This window comes from Meles meles, chromosome 11 (genome assembly GCF_922984935.1).
Source record: "Meles meles chromosome 11, mMelMel3.1 paternal haplotype, whole genome shotgun sequence".
Lineage (NCBI taxonomy): Eukaryota > Metazoa > Chordata > Mammalia > Carnivora > Mustelidae > Meles > Meles meles.
In genome coordinates, this window is record NC_060076.1 from 89,203,013 (window position 1) to 89,221,529 (window position 18,517).

The 18,517-nt window shown below is 49.0% G+C and overlaps 1 protein-coding gene across 2 annotated transcripts in view; it reads left to right on the top strand.

Annotated features, from left to right (window-relative positions):
- DOCK8 (dedicator of cytokinesis 8) overlaps positions 1–11,327 on the top strand; it is a 210,029-nt gene extending 198,702 nt beyond the window's left edge. For both annotated transcript variants that reach the window (XM_046021705.1, XM_046021706.1), the window contains 2 exons: positions 7,893–8,063; positions 8,514–11,327. In XM_046021705.1, coding sequence (XP_045877661.1) covers positions 7,893–8,063; positions 8,514–8,574 — 232 coding nt within the window. In that variant the 3' untranslated portion in view covers positions 8,575–11,327. The remainder of the gene's footprint in view (positions 1–7,892; positions 8,064–8,513) is intronic.
- Positions 11,328–18,517: the final 7,190 nt, after the last annotated feature.

Consider the following 18,517-nt stretch of genomic DNA (forward strand, 5'->3'; position numbering starts at 1 on the left):
TCCTGGGATGGAGACCCATGTGGGGCCCCATGCTCAGTGGGGAGTTTGCTCAGTGGGAGGTTTTCTCCCTCTTCCTCTGCTCCTTCCCGTGGCTTGCACTCTCCCTCTCTGAAATAAATTTTAAAAAATCTTTTAAAAAATAGATAAAAATGAAATAAAATAAGTTATGGTTGAAGGCCCCTGAAGTTGGCAGTGGCCCAGGCCTGTCTGGCCCTCTGGAAGGACTTCAGAAATGTTTAACGAGACAGAGTATGGCCCGGGTTTGATACCAGTTGTGGGAAGACAGGAGCTGAGTGTCCCTCTGGTCCGGACAGGACCCCAGGTCCATGACCGAATGCCAGCCCAGGGCAGCTCACAAGCCTCTGCTGAGAGCACAGGAAATACAGGGCTGTGGAGCTCAGAAAGGGATGGTCTGTGACAGGCTGGAGGCTGGGGAAGCCTTCACTTAACCTTCGTCCGGAATATTTAGGTAGAACAAAAGGGATGGTCAGACGTGGGAGCCGTGCCTGGTAAAGCGACAGACCACAGAACCTCGGGGGTGCCTCTGGGCCCCTCTGAGTCAGCCAGAGTAGCGTGTTCTAGAAACCCGCAAGGACCAGAGGAGAGACCAAAGACAGCCGTCTTGGCAGATGGGGCTCGGGCAGAACGGGAAGTGTAAAAGCCGGCTCGTGAAGAGCCGACAGGATTCGGCTCCTTAGTCTGTGACTCGTACCCTCAAGGCAGCGGGAGGCAAGGAGACCTTCCTTTCCCCTCTGTCCAGTTGCTTGATTGCCTCTCAAGTCCCCTCAGCAAGTTCCAGGCTTTTAAGGACCAGAGTCAACATTCTGCCACATGATTTGCACCCGGGGTTTTCCCCCCGGCTCTCTGCTTCCGACAGCCGGCCGAGGTGACGCAAGACTGGAAGATTCTGGGGCTGGAACGGCTCTCGGGTTTTCCCGTGGAGGACCTCCCACTCCTCTGCAGACTCGAGCGGTGGGTTGATAGCCCAGATTTCCGGGATGAACCCTGTGAGCCTTCCGACGCCTCTTTGCTGAGCACGGAAACGCAGGCACTGAACTGGCCACGGAGGACCTGGCAGGTGATGCTGCTCATGCAGCCGGTCCCAGAGCTCCTCAGCCTGTTGCCAGGTCAGGACCTTGATCCCCTCCTGCCTTATCCTGCAGTAAGAAAAAAAAAATCCCAACACCTCAGGGTTTCAGGAGCCAAGATGGTGACATATACCATCTGGTTCCTTCCTCTGCTCCCCAAAGTGCTCGAGCTGTTTCAGACAGCGCGACCAGAGCCAATCTGGGTGTTTAAATTTTCTTCTTCCATTTCTGCCTTAGCTCGGCTGGTGTCACCAAATGCCATGGCCCCAGTGTCCAGAACAACAGACTTTCATTGCTCACAGCGTTGAAGGCTGGGGAGGCTGAGACGGAAGGTTCTGGCAAGCCAGGCTCTGGGACGGGCCTTCATGCTGGCCCGGCCCCCTCACGGGGTGGAGAGAGGAAGAGGAAGAAAGCTCTCCCACAAGGGCACTAACCTGACCCCGTGGGTCCCATCCCCACGGTGATTCACACCAGAACTCCTCTGAAAGGGCTTCCCTCCAAATACCATCACATGGGGTGTTAGGGCTCCAACATTGGAATTTGGGGGGGCAGAGGACACAAACCTTCGGTCCATATTATCTGAGCACTCCCAGCCTTACAAGGACTAAGTGATCCTTCCATGTATTTTTCTGTTGCAATGAAAGACCAGGCCCTCCACGGCACCCTCACAAGTGATCTTTAGGGGAAGTAGTTCCTGCCATACCCAGACAGGCTCCTCCCCAACCTGTGGTCCCAGAGTGAGGACCCAGCCCACAGAGCGGTGGTCACACAGCAAGTAAGTGGCAGGACCAGGACTGAAATTCTTAGCAAGGACAGGCTGCCTTGGGGTCTGGGGTCTGGTCGAGGCCACCTGGGGATGGAGGAGAAGAAAGGGCTAAGTTGGAGAAGACCACTGGGGAGGGGTGGTCTTGTGGAGCCATGGCCCTCTCACACCTGCTGTAGGCGACCACCTCAGCCCCTGGTGCCCTGCCCCCACATGATCCTTCCTTGCCTTAAAGGGCCTGGAACCCCGTCCCGGAGGGCGGGAGGAAATGCAGTCCCCGGGCTCTCCAGTGTTGCGGCCAGACCCCCAGCATTCCAGCAGTTCCGTTTCTTTCCTGGGCCCGGAGGGGATGTTGGCTAAGGAAGGACGGGGAAGAAGCTGAGAAAGGCAGAGGATGACAAACTGGGGCTCCAGACAGAATACTTCCAACTTGAGACCAAGGCCATATGCCTGGATTCTAGCTGGAAGGGCCAGCGACTTCCCAGGTGGAGTACACGGTGTCCCAGTTAGCGGTGTGAACTCCTGAACCAGGCTGCCAGGGTTCACACACCCACTGGGCCTTAACTAGCCATGTGACCTTGGGCACGTTACCTGGCCTCACTTTCTCCAACTTTAAAATGGGAATTGTATGTATTCGTTACTATCTCTTGGACCTAGGGTCAGGATCCGCTGAGTCAGCACACACAGCTTAGGACGGGGCTGGGCACATCCTGTGTGACCGACCAATGGAACGTCATTTGGTGGGGCAGAGAGCAGATAGTCTGAGGAGGAAGCAGAAGCTTACCCGTCTGATTTAAATATAGAGGTCCACCCATGATTCGGGGGCCTCAAGTTTTGTACTTGTAGACGCAGTGGGGCTGAGGACACATGAGCGGGGGAGTGCCAGGTCTCTGGATTTGCACCTGATTCTGCCGTTCCTGCAGGTGTGGGACTTGGGACAGGGCATTCATTCTCTGCATCCTTCATTAACTGTGAAAAACTAGGGATGGGAGTGGAAACGCTCTAGTACTTCATCATCCTCCTATGGGACAAATCGTTTCTGTGCTCAGATTGCATCGGTCAGGAATCATAACCATAAAAATAAGTGTTCTTACTCCAACATTCTAAGCATTTTCTATGTTTTCACTCATTTAACCCTTACAAGCATGACCAGCTTGACTATTATTATCGCCTCCATAGTACAGGTAAAGAAACTGAGGCATAACTGCCCGGCTTCGTGTCACAAAGCTGATATGCCACAAAGCAGGATTCAGAGTCTATACCCGTTACGACTATGCTGTGCTGTTCTCTTTAGGAACTGTGTTCAGTTGCTCAGAACAGAGAACTGAAGGAAGATGGCTTAACTAACATGGAAATTTATTTTTTTCTCATATAAAGTAAGATCAGAGATTGTCATCCCAGAACTCTGTCATCCTGGCTCTCTCCATTCTTTTGCTCTGCCATCCTGATTGTAGTGCATCTGTCCTCACAGTCACAAGATGGCTGCTAGGGCTCTAGCCATCATGACCAGATCCTCAGAAAATATCAGGAGCAGAAATGAGGAAAGAGCAAAAGGCTGTATCCCTGTAAAGAGCTTTTCTGGCGACTTCATTTTGTATCTCATCAGCCATCCCTTTCTGTTAAGGGAGGCTAGGACCTGTAACTTCCCAGGGAGACTCACCAGATGGAGTTCTGTTATTAGAAAAGAGAGAGAATGGATTGAGGAAGGAACTAGCAATTGTCGGCCATCCCAAGGAACTGATGTGAGGACTGTGCTCGAGGAGCATCACAGAGGAGGGAGGCCAATAGATACAGAGATGGAGGGCTACCTGATGACCCTCTCTGTGGCAAAGACACCTACCTCCTTACGGAGAGGCCCCCGGAAGTGACTGTCTACAAAAGCCAGGAACCATGTTCTGGAGTTAAAATTTCCTTCCTCTCAGTCTGGTTTCTGTAGGATTCTGAGTTCCGGAAACCACCAGGCACCTCTGCTCTAAGAAAATGCTTGTGTTCAGTGACCTGATCAACAGAGGGGGCAACCAAAGACCTGGGGTAGTGGTGTGACTGAGTGAGAGCGGCACAGTCCATGTCTGCGGACCTAAGGACAATGTGACAGATAAGGCCATTTGAGCAATCATCCCCATCGTAGATCTATGATGTTGTGTAGATTTCCCAAGAGAAATAGCTCTTCTAGAGGAGGTAGATTTCGTGCATGGCTCTCTCTTTAGTTTATGGATTTATTTTTTTTTTTTAAGGATTTTATTTATTTGCCAGAGAGAGAGAGAGAGCACACTAGCAGGCAGAGAGACAGGCAGAGGCAGAGAGAGAAGCAGGCTCCCTGACTGCCAAGCAAGGAGCCCGATGTGGGACTCGATCCCAGGACCCTGGGATCATGACCCGAGCCGAAGGCAGCGGCTCAACCAACTGCCACCCAGGCGTCCCTAGTTTATGGATTTAAATCAGCATGATGGTGGAGTGTCTGCTGGCTCAGTTGGTTAAGCGTCTGACTCTTGATTTTGGCTCAGGTTCATGATCTCAGGGTTGTGGGATCGGGTCCTCACATTGGACTCTGTGCTCAGCTCGGAGTCTGCCTGTCTTCCCCCTCTGTTCCTCCCCACTACTCTCTCTCTCTCTCAAATAAATCAATAAAAATAAAATCTTAAAAAAAAAAAACTAGAGTATAGAATCCAAATGGAGGAAAGGAAGAAATACAGAAAACGTGTATAAAACAATTCATAAACTATAAAATTTGATCAAATATAACTTGATGTTCCTATGACAACATCTGAAAATTTTTCATCCCACCTGTGAATATATTTGTCTTCGTAAAGTGCTGTGTTCATCTGTCGCTCTGCAACGAGTTACCTCCAGACTTGGTGGCTGAAAATGACAACATTTAATTATAGTGCGTGGGGTTCTAGGGGCTGGTGGGCTCAGCTAGGGGGTTTTGCCCAGTCTCTCGGTGGCCCCCAGGAAGCGTCTGGGGCCTGAACTGCCTGAGGTCTTCCTCGCTCACATGCCTGGTGTCTGGGCTGAAAAACGCTCAAAGAGCAGGTGGTTTGGGACTCCAGAGGCACATGTCCTAAGAGACAGACCCAGGTAGAAGACACACTGCCTTCTTCACCCCGTCACAGAGCCCGTAAAGCATCCACCCGTGTCCAGGACACAGGGCACGCCATCAGCATGTGCCAGCTGCCTCTTACTACTTCGGAGCACAAAGACTGGAGGGAGTTTAGTTCATTCCCCCCAAGTTTTCACAGACGCTCCCAAGGATGCGGTCAGCCCCCGCACGCCCCTGCGGTCTGCGGATGTTACAAACCCGGACCTTGAAGTCATCCTGAAACGGACTGGATTTGGCACACTGATTTTACAGTGCCTTCTACAGATTGGATTTTACACACATCCTGAAACTGATCGGATTTTATTGCCTTTTAGTTCACAAGGAATAAAAACAGAGGGGCTGGTGGTGATTTCTCAGGATTCGGAGGTTCTGCACCGCCCCTTCCCAGCCCTACCTGGAAGCTTTGACATGCAACCTCAGACGTCCTACGGTTTGCTGCAGTTAACATCAAACTTGAAAGACTAGTGAAGGTCCAGTTAGGGGAGTTTTGGCTTCAGGCTGAGTTAAATCAGAGTCTTTTTCTGCCAGGGGCTAATTGTGTGGGAAAGCTGTGGTCACGGGTTTATTTTTGCCAATTTTGATAGCTTCCCCCTCTCCTATGGCCACCTTCCACCCTGTTTGCCTCCGGCTATCGCCCTGAAAATGCGTTCAGTGGTAATACGGAGGACTGGGGTCACAAGGTCTGGGTATCCCCATGATTCACCCCAGATCTTACCCTGCAATTAGGAAAAGAGTTTAAACCACATTGATCGCCAGGATCCCATTCATCTGCAGGGCAATAAAGGATTATTACTAATTTTTGCATGTCAGCTGGGTTTCAACCATTATGATGTCCCTTCAAGATCTGAGATTTGTAAATTTCCTTATGCACAGCATAAGATAAAAGGCAAGACTCTATCATCTTTAAATAATACGGTTTTCTCCTTTGGTATGTAGTGCACTCTGTGGGAGACTGTGGAAACACTAGGCTTAGCTGTTTACAAGTTAGGTCAACACAGTGAACTTTCACGATTTTCTCTCTGACGCTTTGCAGTTTCACGGTGTGGAACTCCATAGGGATCTGTTTCTGTCCATGAGAGGATTTGTGTCTGTTTGCAATTCTGGAAAATTATCAGCTGTTATCTCTTTAAATGTTGCGTCTTAATTTTCATTCCCATAGAGAGTCATTTAGATGTGGGCTGGCCATCTCCATTCTATCTCCAGGTTCTTTTTTTTTTTTTTTTTTTTAAAGATTTTATTTATTTATCTGAGAAAGAGAGAGAAAGCTTGGGTTGCGGGGAGGGGCAGAGGGAAACAGAAAAACAGGTCCGGCGCTGAGCAGGGAGCCCAACAGAGGGCTCAGTCCTAGGACCTGAGATCATGACCTGAGCCAAAGGCAGACACACTTAACCGACTGAGCCACCCAGGTGCCCCTCTATGTCCAGGTTCTTAGAGCCATTTTTTAATATTTTTAATTTAAAAAAATTCTTTGGTGATTTCCTTAGATCTGTCCTATAGTCTGTGTGGTCTCCATTTGTGTCTGGTTTATTCTCTACCCTGTCCATTGGGATCTTTCTCTTTATCTTAGTGCCTATATTTTTATTTCTAGAAGTTCCATTGGTTTTTTTCTGAGGTTTCCCTGATCTCTTTTTTCATACTCTCCAATTGCTTTCATCATGAATTTTGTACCTTTTTTTAATTATTATTACATCTCTGTATTACCTTCGGTCTTTTATATTGTTCTGTCATCTCGGATTCTTTTTGGGATGTTTCTCCTGCTTGTTGCTTCTGTGGGTCTTCTCCTGTGATGATTGTATCATGAGCTCATCTTTGGCAGGGGTCACTGTTTCTGTGGGTGGCCCAGGAGCCCTGACGGAGAAAGCGTTTCTCCAGAGCAACTACACACTCATTTCCGTCCGAGCCCTGGGGGTTCCAGTTACCTTGGTTGCTTTTTAAGTTAATTTCTCACCTTGGAGCACATACCACACAGGAGTATAAATTTGTAACCCATACCCACGTGTAGGGGCAAACCTAGAATTTCAGTTCTTCGACTTGCTTTCCCAGTGATGGCCCCAGACTGTTAGCAAGCTTTCATTCCGCCTCTCTGGACCCCCCTTCATCAATGCGGTAACAGCTTTTCAAGTCCCCGACTAGATGCAAGTGGCATATTCAGAGCCCCACTTTGCCTTTGGCCGAGGCTGCCTCTCCTGTCTCGTGTGGGCTCCCAGCACGCCGCACCACACCCCCAGCCTCCAGGACCCCTGTGCAGTCTTGAAACTCTGATGCGCACATATTGGGACAGCTGCCGTGACATCAGCTCCTGTTACCACTCTGATTTGGACTTTTCTCCTCCTCTCCAGCACCTGGGGCTCCCCTTCGTCCTATGACAAATGTTTGCTGTACGTTCCAGCACTTCTGTGTGTATGCAGCAGGGGTTGGGGGGGGTGGGCTGAGTGCTTTGGCTCCGTCTACCAGGTCGCCCTAAGTCACTTGGAATGCCTTGTGAGCACAGCAATGACCCTGAGTTTGAGTCCCGGACTCACCGCTTCCTCACAGCGTTACCTCGGGCAAGTGACCTAACACATCTGAGCTTCAAGATAAAAACGGAGACAAATACAGGCTTTCTGGGTTTGTTGGGAGAATTAACCGGATAATGTATGGAAAATTCCTCGTATAGTGCCTGGCTTGGGGCAACTCAGAGGATCACGATCTCTGGGTCACTTTTCCAAGACATTGATTCCTGGGTGTTCCTCCTTTGGTGTTCTGGTTCCTGAACTCTGAGGTTAAGGTCCAGAAGTCCAAACTTTTGAAAGGCTCCACAGGTGATCCTGAGAGGCCATCGAGTTTGTAGGCACTCTTGGAGGGGGACAAGAAATGTTAGATAACCTCCAAGTACCTCAGACTCCTGCGAAATACCACCTCATTCCAACCCCCCCCCAACACCCCTGTGTTCCCATCTCAGGTGTGGTGAGGCGGTGGAGAAAAACAAGCGTCTCATCACGGCAGACCAGAGGGAGTATCAGCAGGAACTCAAAAAGAACTACCACAAGCTGAAAGAGAACCTCAGGCCAATGATTGAGCGGAAAATTCCAGAACTCTACAAGCCAATATTCAGAGTTGAGAGTCACAAGAGGTGAGTTCAGTTGCTGGGGGATGAAAGACAGGGCTTGGGGCCCAATGGGTCAGGGTGCACTTAGCTACACTCGGGAGCTACACAAACTCCGGGGACTGGGAATGCACCTGCAGTCAGAGAACTCGCCAGAACCTGATCTGTCCGGCCTCCATCCTGAGTGCCTTCCACTCCCACTACCTTCTCCTTGATCTCCCTGGGACCCCTTCATGCTGGCCTTCTGCCCGTGGTCTTCCCAGGACCCATTGCCTCCTGTGTTTTCTCTGGTGCTGGTGTGAAAGGATCTCAGGACCTTTGCACATTCACTAATTTACTGAGTTGCCCACAATCCCTGCCTTTTCTGGTGGGTGGTTCCCCCCTCCTCCTTAAAAGATTAATTGATCCTTCTTACCTCTGTTTTTGTGTTTTTGTTTTGTTTTGTTTTCTCTCTCTCTCTCTCCTTTGTAATTTCAGGGACTCCTTCCACAGATCTAGTTTCAGGAAATGTGAAACCCAGTCATCACAGGGCAGCTAGGAAAAGCTGTCCTCACACATGGAGACCGAGGCTCTGTGACTCCGGAGAAGTTCTCGCTGGTACTTAAAGCACAGGACATTTGCTGCACAGGACGGACTGCTTTCTCCTTGACGGGACAGCACCCCAGAAGCCTTAGGATCCCAGGGACCGTGGGAATTACACCCAGATGGGGTCTCACCAGATTTTGGCCACCAGATTTTGGTACTGCAGCATGGAGAGAGTGGAGGGCAGTCAACCAGGGGAGCCTGTGTATTTATCAAAGCATGGTTTTCCACAATATCGTACAAAACAAGGCATAAACAGCACCTCCTGCTGAGTGGTTGGTCACTGTTTACCGGAGAGATGACTTCCTCTGGCCATATGGGATTTACAGGATAAACCCGCACTGCCCGTGGGAAAATGGAAACATTGTCTGCCGTCCCATTCAGGGTGAACCCCCTGCATCCCCTGTTTATGGGAGAGAAGGGTGAACTGGCAGGAATGCAAAAACCTGTTCAATAAATCCGTGATGGGAGGCCTCACTGGAAATCCAAAAATCATGATGATGGTTGGAAACTTGGAGCTAGGTGAATTATTTGTGAATTTGGTACCTTTTTGGTCATGCTGGGCTAGTTGTTGTGTAGTTATTTTTGCCTAATTGTTACTGTGTGTTAAGTTAATTTAACAAGAGTTTATAGAAGAGGGGCCTGGACTTACTGAGTTAAGAGATGCCCGGTACTCGGCCGTATTCACTTCCATTCACACGCTTCTCCCGCGACACCTAGTTTGTTTGTTTGTTTGTTTTTTGCTGCTCCTTCTCACTCCCTCTTTGTCTCCTCCGGCCTGGGACCATGTTTATTTTTGTAAAAGGATAACAGTCCTGCTTTCATTTCAGAACGCCAAGCCGTCTGTCCGCCTGTATATATATTGGCTACAGAGATGGCTGAGCTCGGACGACTTCAGACAATGTACTGTAGGACACAGATGAATGCCATTATGACTTGATGATTAAATCATATATTTTTCATATGCCTGATGCCCTTGACTGGTACTAAAAATGTAATAAGAATGGCAAGCCAAACGTTTCGCTTCGCAACTCGTGTTCTTTATTTCGACAACTCGCAGCTCTCGCAAAGCACTGTGGAGAAAAGGAAAGTTGCAGCAGGCGTGGTCCTCCCACAGGGCTGAACTGGGGCGCGCCTCTCCGGCAGCATTTAATCTGGAGTTTATAAGAGAGAGAAGTGCATTTGGGTAATCCAGAACTGCTGAGACATGAATTTATATTCTGAAAGTGATTTTTTTTTTAATCATAAAAGTTTACTAGTTCACATGGCAAACTCTTTGGTGTTTAGGCATTTGGGGAGGAATTCTTTCTAAAGGATATTATACCTTTAATTGCTTTCCTAAATGAGTACATAGGAGACACTGTAATTCCATCTGCTGTTTGGCGTCTTCTGTGTGGGAGGTTCTGGGTGAGACTCAGGTCACATAACATCATCCCTGTCCTCCAAAGCCTGCCGCGTTAGCGAGGAGGAGCACCTCTGTGCGCATAGCCACAACAGAGCGTCTAGAACAGGCAACAGGCCCTACAGAACAGAACCTTTCATGAGTGACTCAAGGCTGGCCGTTAGTCCAACCAACATCTATTCTATTTTGCCCTCAAATAGTAAGTTGTAGTTGCTAAGCTATACCTACGGCTGTCTTTGAACTCCAAGAGTCCTAATAGTCCCAATGAGCTAAGATGCTCTTAATTAAAAGTCCCCTGTGTTTAGCTACCTGTTGTCACTCGTTGTTGTTTGGTTTTGTTTTTGGTTTTGTTTTTGTTTTTTCTTTCTTGTACCACAGTGGGTGTGGCTTGCTTCCCAAGTTCAGGGACTGTGTTAACTTCTGCATTCTACCCTCTACCCCAGCGCTGAATTTACAGAAAACGCTCGGTCAGTGTTCACTGGACGGCTAAGTCCACGAGCGCATGTGAGTAGACTTCTGAAATAGCCCTGTCCACTAGAAATGCGATACAGCCCACAGGTCTAATTTTAAATTTTCTAGTAGCCACTTTAAAAATAATCATGAAAAGAAACAGGTGGCATTAATTTTAGCAATGTATTTTAGTTAACCTGATATATTAAAAAATCATCGTTTCAACATATTATCAGTACAAAAACTATTAATGAGGTATTCTACGTTCTCTCTGATACTGGCTGCAATGTCTGTCTGTCTGTATTTGACATGTTCAGATTTTATACTTGCAGATTTAACCTGTTAAGACCAGCCGCATTTCTGGTGCTCAGTAAGCCACATGTGGCTGGCCGTCACTGTCCCGGACAGTGCAATTCTAGAAACTTCCAGCTGTTATAACTTGATGCCCCAGATGTATGGGCTCTGAATGGGGGTTGGGTCTGGAGAGAGACTGACAGAATTCTGAGAGTGCGTGGGCTTCCCTAGAGGTGAAGATGGTACAGTCGGGGGTTTGGACTGGCCACCTTTGGTTTTGGTTCTCCTACTCTTTATGAGTTAACCCTGGCTCTTTTCTCAGTTCCAGAGAATTTAGTCGTTCCTCGGGTAACAGTTACAAATACAGCGGAGGCATTACTGCACTTACCTAAATTAATAGCAGAAACAAAGAATTTGGACACAGTCCTCTTAACCCTTAAACATGAGGTTAAGAAAAGCATTTTAAACATTCCTTAAAAAAACAAAAAAAAACCAAAAATCCTTCCCAAGAGTAAAGCAAATTGGGGGCACCTGGGTGGCTCAGTCAGTTGTGTGTCTGCCTTCGCTCAGGTCATGACCCTGGGGTCCTGGGATCTGCCCGGTATTGGTCGCCCTGCTCAGCAGGAAGCCTGCTTCTCCGTCTCCCTCTGCCTCCCTTCCCAGCTTGTGCTTGTTGTCTCTCTCAAATAAAATCTTAAAAAAAAAAAAAAAAAAGGAGTTAAGCAAATTAGGCCTTTTGGTTTTCTAAAAATTAGACAAACCTGATATATCATGATAGCATTTTGATTTTACTTTGGAAAACCCTTCTGTGCAAGTTTTTTGGAGGCATCTGCTGATTAGCTTCATGCTGCCTCTCCTTTGGCAAGGTCAAGGGCGCAATTGTCCCTGTCTCCTAGGGATCGCCAGGAAGGGGCACCTGCCTGGGTCAGTTGACGGAGCATGGGACTCTTGATCTCAGGGTTGTGGGTGCGAGCCCCCCTCCCACGTTGGGTGTAGAGATTGCTTAATACTAACATCTTTTTTAGAAAAATAGAATCTGCAGGGAAATGGGACAGACGCTGTACAGGTCTGATGGCATTGTCACGCCTTGCACGGTCTTGGACTCTAATTCTATTCCCTAAGGAGTTCTTTCCATGACAATAGGTTTGTTTTAAAATGAAAAACCTTAGAGCTGTCATTGCGAATTGTGGTTGCAAGTATGTTTCCAGAGACAGGGAGCCTTTGTTTTGCCTTGAATGTATTTTTAAATGCTTGTGATCTCAAATGTTGTAAAGCTGCTATTAAGTATCATTTCGCGAAAGACAAAACGGGCCAAAGGTTCTAATACATCCCAGAGTGCTGGGTGTGTCCACTGTATCCAGTGCGTCTTTGTTTGTTTTTGTTTTTGTTTTTTGTGGGGTTTTTTGGTTTGGTTTGGTTTTTTTGTTTTGTTTTGTTTTTGTTTTTGTTTTTTTGACTGAAAGCAGTACTTCCTAATCTTTCTCCCACCATGGACTTAAATGTGATCTGTTGAGGCATAACAAAAAGCCCACAAACTCGTTAGCTTGAAAACAGCAATCAACAATATCTCACCCAGTCACTGTGCGTTTGAAATTCCGGAGTAGCTTACCCGGACTGTCTGATTTGACGTATCCCACGAGGTTGAGGTCAAGCTATTGGCCAGAGCTACCATCATCTGAAGGCCTGACTGAGGCTGGTGGATTCGGTTCTTCTAAGGTGCTCATTCCTAATGTTGGGAATTGGTGCTGGTCTCTGATGGGAGGCCTTAGTTCTTCTCCCAGCGGACTGCTCCCCAGATGCATGAGTGCCCTCCTGACATGGCGACTGACTCCCCCTAGGGGGCGTGATACAAGACAAGTAAGGCCAGCGTGGCCATGTCCTTCATGAGCTAGCCTGCGAAGTCACACTCCCTCGCGTCTGCCATCTTCTGTGTTTCAGAAGTAGGCCACCAGGGGTGGGGCCCCGTCGGGGGGAGAATTATTAGGCTCCATGTTTTGAGTGGAGAAGTGTTAAAGAATTTTTTGAGCATATTCAAAATGTATGTTAAGATTCTATATTTGCTGTCTCCCTGGGACCTATGGACAAAGCTACTTGCTGCTACAGATTTCTAGCCCTGGAGTCCCTCCCAGCAGGCTGGGCCAGTCAACCTCAAGTAATAACTATAACCCAGTTCCTGGGTGCATCGTGGCACACCACTTGGGAAACTTGATCTAGCTGAAAGCAGTTCTCAGTTGGCCATCTTTTGTAAGGGACAGGAAACCAAACTCAGTTGTGTTTTCAAAGGGGGTGGTGGAGTTTACAGGCTCACATAACAAGACAACCCAGAAGTATTGTTGGGTCAGCTGCAGCTTGATTCAGGACCCACATAGCACGTCCTGGGTCCATTTTTTTCTCTCTGCTTCCTCCTGGCTGGCTCCATTCTCGAACTTTCAGTAGTGGCCCCTGGAAATTCCAGCTCATCCCTAGGAATGGCAGTCTATGAGGCAGTCCTGAGCCTTATAACCTCATCTGTTCCAGAATTCTCAGGGAAATCTTTTGGGTTCATTCTAAGCAGAGTGGCTTGTGCTAACCAAGGTTCTCCCCTCACACTAGAAGTGGGGTCAAACCACATGGCTAGTGATAAAAGGACCAGTAGTTCTCCTCAGAGAACTGGGAAGAAAGGGGGAAAGGAAGCAAAGCAAACCACAAGAGGCTCACTACCAAACATTTTGCGTTACAGCAGTCAGAAGCAGGAGATTGCATGGACATCAGGATGACAGTTTCTTTCCAACCATGTTCACAACCACTGACTCAGCAGGACCCTCCCCGGGGTGGGGGGGGCGCTGAAGGAGATATGCACTGTAAGAAGCAGGACCTAGGGCTTATTGTAGATGGAAGGAAAGTGGGGACCGGAGAGATGGGAGTGGGATATGTTACTGTACCAGTCATTCATCCTCGGGAGTGTCTTGCCAAAAATTGTGCACGTGATCAGGAATCAGAACTACAGAGCTGAAGGTGGGGAGGGGTACTGGTAGAAAAGTGAGGGACGGAAATGGAGTAACAGTAGGTTTGACTGGGTTAAGTCAAACATCAGAACTGTGCCTTTCAGTCATCATTGGATTCCCAGGCCTGGCCCATAATGGACACTCAGTAGGTGTTGGTAAACAGCCAAAATAATGGATGAAGGTGGCCACCAGTGATGATTTCTTCCAGACTGTTCCTTTTCTATAGCTCTGAGCTAAAAGCAGTACCTAAAGGAGGACAGTCCATTTGGGTCCACTGGCCCCAGAGGAATGCCTTCCCATTCACTCTTGACTCTCTCCTGTCGGTGCATGGGCAAGACTTAGAGGATTTCCTCCCCTTTCTGGCACCTTCCCTTGACTCATCCTAAACTTTATCCTTAATAACCTTAAACCTAACCTAACAGAGCCTGATTAAGAACCCAAATCTCCAATGGTCACGTAGTTTGCAATCATAGAATTCCTTAAGGAAATGCAACATGGCCTCAGTTGAAAGTGGTTTGGAGAGATGTCCCTGTTCCTGACCCCGCGGGGGTGTGGAGGTGGGGGGTGGGCCACGGATCTCTCTGGAATGATGCTACTGAATCCAGCCCAGCTCCTAGTCTGACAGTGATGTCTGTGGCATTCGCCTGGCAGCTAAAATGGCTTTCACTTTTACTATTTTCCTCACGCCCTGGAAGACAGCAGTCACCAGCGGCAAGGATAAGGGAGTGACTTTCCAGGTGGTATAGCTCCAAAGGATACAGTGGAAAAATCAGCTTTTGTCCCTTATCAGTTCCTTTATGCAGGGAGAGAACAGGACATAGATGAATACGTTCTGTACGGATAACAAGTTCCGTTAGCCAACAGGATTGTCAGGATTACAGTGAGATGATATAATAATAACAACAAATTATTATTATTATTATTATATAGAAGACCACATGACTGCCCACAGCCTTTGGACCAGGCATCAGAAGCCCTGGTTTCTCACTCCTTCGCTCTCTAGTGCGGCAACTCTGGCTAAGTCACTATTCTGCTCAGCTTCAGGGTTTGTTTTTTTTTTAACCATAAAATATAGATAAACGTTGCTCTGTCTTCTTCCTACCTGCTGAGGAGATCCAGTGAGATAATGAAGGCATGGGACTTGTTTTGGAAACTCGAGAAGGCTTGCCCCCAAAATAAGGAAGCACTGATTGTACCCCACACCTTCAGAAAGTTTGGCCAGCCCCCCACAGGCTGCACACCCCTCCCCAACCCCCCCCCCGGGGGGCGGCATTCATCCAAAGGAGGTCAAAGGTGGCCACAGGACAGGGGCCTGATTTCCCAGTAAATCAACGCCTGGCCTCTTCAGCTTGAACTGTCCGTTGATGCCGGCTGGCAGGGGCCAACAGCGAGCGCCTGCAGGGGAGCGGAGAGCAAGCGTCTCAGGGAGCGGAGAGGGTGCACAGTGGCGCCTGGAAACCCAATCCGACCTGGCGTCCCTTCCTTCTGAAGCGCACGTGTTTCCAGGGCATTCCTCTGGAAGGTAAATACACGGGCTCCTACAGCCCACCTGCGTCCACCCCCCGCAACCCCCCGCCCGCAGGTGCTCCTCCGGGTATCACAGCACACCGACTCCCCCTGGAAACAAAGCTACCCCAGTTTGCCCGGAGCCCTAAAGAACAAAAAGAAGACAAGGCCGGAGCAGGGACGCGCAGTCACTGAGCTGACAGGCTCCTTCAGAGGCCTCGCCCGCCCCGCTCCATCCGCTCCAACTTGGCCGCCAAGCCTCCGAAGTCTCTAGATGCATAGGAAGCCAAAGATGTCACAAAAGGATGGTGTAGGGCCCGGCAACGGAATAAGAAACTCAGTGGCCCAGATCCACGGAGAACTGAGTCCACGGCACCCCAACCGTGGTTTCAGTGGGGCTGGCAAATCCCGCAAGCCCCTGGGGTTTAGTGCGCCTGCGCTTGGGGGCGGGAGGGGCTTGTGCGTGGGTTTTTTGTGTGTTTTTGTTGTTTTGTTTTTGCTGCTGTTGTTGGTTGGTTTTGTTTGTTTTGCTTCAGGAGCAACAAACTGCTTCAGCTTGTCATTCATGGTGAGTAAGTAGCTGGACTTGAAAAAGGAAGGAGGGATAGGGGCAGGTTCCAGGGCCTTTTTTCCTCAGTAGCTGTGAAGCTGCAGGAAAAGGAATCCAGGTGGGAGCCAAGTAAGGTCGTATCATGAGACTTGGGCACAGTCTTAAAATCTTCCCCGGCCCCCTCCAACTAGAGGAGCCCGGACGGGGGCAGCTCACCGTGCAGTGGGAATGAAAGGGTAAAAAAAATAAGAAAAAAAAAGTGGGTGGGGGCGGGGGTGTTGTCCAGTGGCGTCCCCGGAGCAGAACCGCCAGCCTTACCAAGCTTGGTGTTCACCTGTCTGAGTTCTGGTTCTCATGGCAAACCCACAGCGTTGGGAGGCCGAGGGGGCCAGCATTTCCTGCAGATGAGGAAGTAAAACCTAGTCTCTGCCCTGAGAGAGCACCCCCATTCAGGGCCATGCATGTGTGCATACAGCTGGAGTGAAGGATTGGAAGTGTGCCCCCCCATTATCCCTGAGCTCCAGCAGGAACTCACCCCCAACTGTGCACTTGCTTCTTGAAACTTTCTTCCCTTTCCCACCCATTCCTTACTGACTTCTTCCCCTCTAGTTTCATCTAACACTGTCCAAGTCCCTCCCCTAACACACACACGCGCCCTACCCCCGACTTGTTCCGACGTTCTGTGCAGCAGGAAGCTCTCCCTCTTCTTGACGGCTAAGAGATTGAAGATCTGGAAACGCTTATCCAAGTGGACACAAGCCATCCTCGGTAGTGAAGATGGTCCTATTCACAGTCCCCATGGGGATTCTTGCCGTGTAAACCAGATACTGGAGAAATTAAATTCTCCTTCAACTAAACAATGCCAAGGTTATCATTTTGCAAAGAGCTGCTCAAAGTCGTGTTAATAGAGGACGTAGCATTTCTTCAAATAACAGGAGACGCTTGTGGCCGGGCGATATTGAAGCCTACTCGGTTGAAGTTGATTGTTCTTTACGCAATAAATGAAAAACAACTACCACTGGAAGGAACCTGCCCAGGGTTCTGATCACCCACCGAGGTCTCCTCCACTTCCTGGGCTAACCATGTTCTGCAGAGCTGGGCACAGGAAAGCCCACAGCACCAGAAGAGGCCATACATGTTGGAGTTTGCCAGAAGGTACCAAGAAAATATCAAGGAAGGACACTCGGACACCAGACCGAGGGTGGGAAGAAGGAACTATAAGGGGCAGGATGGGGGGGGGCACACTGAATACAGAGGTCAGGAGATGGGCCTACCCTTGTGGGTATGCCTCCTTGAAAGAGCCTAAGTCTGCCATCTTCCCTGGAGTGGGACAGGATCAAGTAAGATAAAGTCACACTTTCTGGTCCTCCTTCACAAAGTTATTCTATGAGGTTAGTCACATTTCAGGAAAAGGATGCATTCTCTAAATTACTCCATTGTAGCTGGTGTTGTCACATGAGGACGTGTGCCCCAGCCAGCAAGGAACAAGACCCACTCCCTGTGTGCAAGGAACAGTAAGAAGAAATCTGCTCCCCACACCCTCCTCCCCTTCTGCTTCGATCAGAGGTAGCAAGAACTGCCCTTATGTGACTAAAAAGAAGGGGCCCTTCTCCTCGAGGGCCAACTTATATCCCCAGAGGCCCAGGCATGGTATTGTACCTCATAAATAGCTAATTAATAGACAAGCATTTCTGTAAGGTTATAGGGCCCACCTCATCCAAGCCCCTTGCTGAGAGACTGCCCTGCCCACAGTCTCTGGAAGAGGGAGTTGTCTCTTCTGAAAGACAGGTGCCTGCTGCTCCTCGCACACCACGGCTGACTGACCAAGGAAACCAGCATGATCCTGAGAGCCAAACATTGCCTCAGGCTCTGAGTTTCTCTCCTTTCCACTTTCTTGAGGTTTCTGGGAGGTTTCTGAGTCTTGACCATAGAGCCCCTTTTTTTAATGAGCTGGCTTGAGTGGATTTCTGCTTCTGAGCACCAAACAAGCTCTCTCAGGACCTGACTGCTTATGGGAATGCTAAATGTATGCAAGATTTTCCTCTTTCTCTCCTTGGATCAGGATAGCCTTTGGTCCCCAGAATACAGTGAGGTGATACGGTGTGAGTTCTGGCCTCGATCTTAAGAAGCTTGCAAGCTTGCACCTTTTTTCATCCTCTTGGAGTTCTGATCCATTGTAAAAAGAAGTAATGTAATGTGCAGAACCAAGTCTAAAAGGAAAATGCAAGGTCCCTTCTTTAAAAAATTATTAAGAATTCCAAGATGGTGGCAATAAGCATTAATCCCAGCAGGGATCCCTTTGAGTGTGGAAAGCTGTGGGTCTGTTGCATCCCTATGAAGCCAGCCTTGCTGGCCGCCCTGGTGGTGGGACCTCATGAAAACACAGAGATCCTTGGCCTGGTCCCCGCTGTTCCAGTCATCCCAGCCAAGGTGCCTGACCCAGGAGGGAAGCTATCTTGGATTTCAGCCCCAGTTGTGCCTCCTGGGGGAGAGGTGTGAGTGCACAGGTAACTCCAGGTAAGACCAGCAGAAGAACCACCTAGCTGAGCCCAAGCCAGACTGCAGAACCATGGGCAGAGATGTGTTGTTCTTCATGGAAAGCTCACTAAAACTCTCAGGGCAGGTGGCACAGACCCAAGGGCCGCTCACTTGGGTTCTCTGTATGCGCCAGCTCACCTGACCCTCACAACAACCTGCCTGTCTCTCCTGTTTG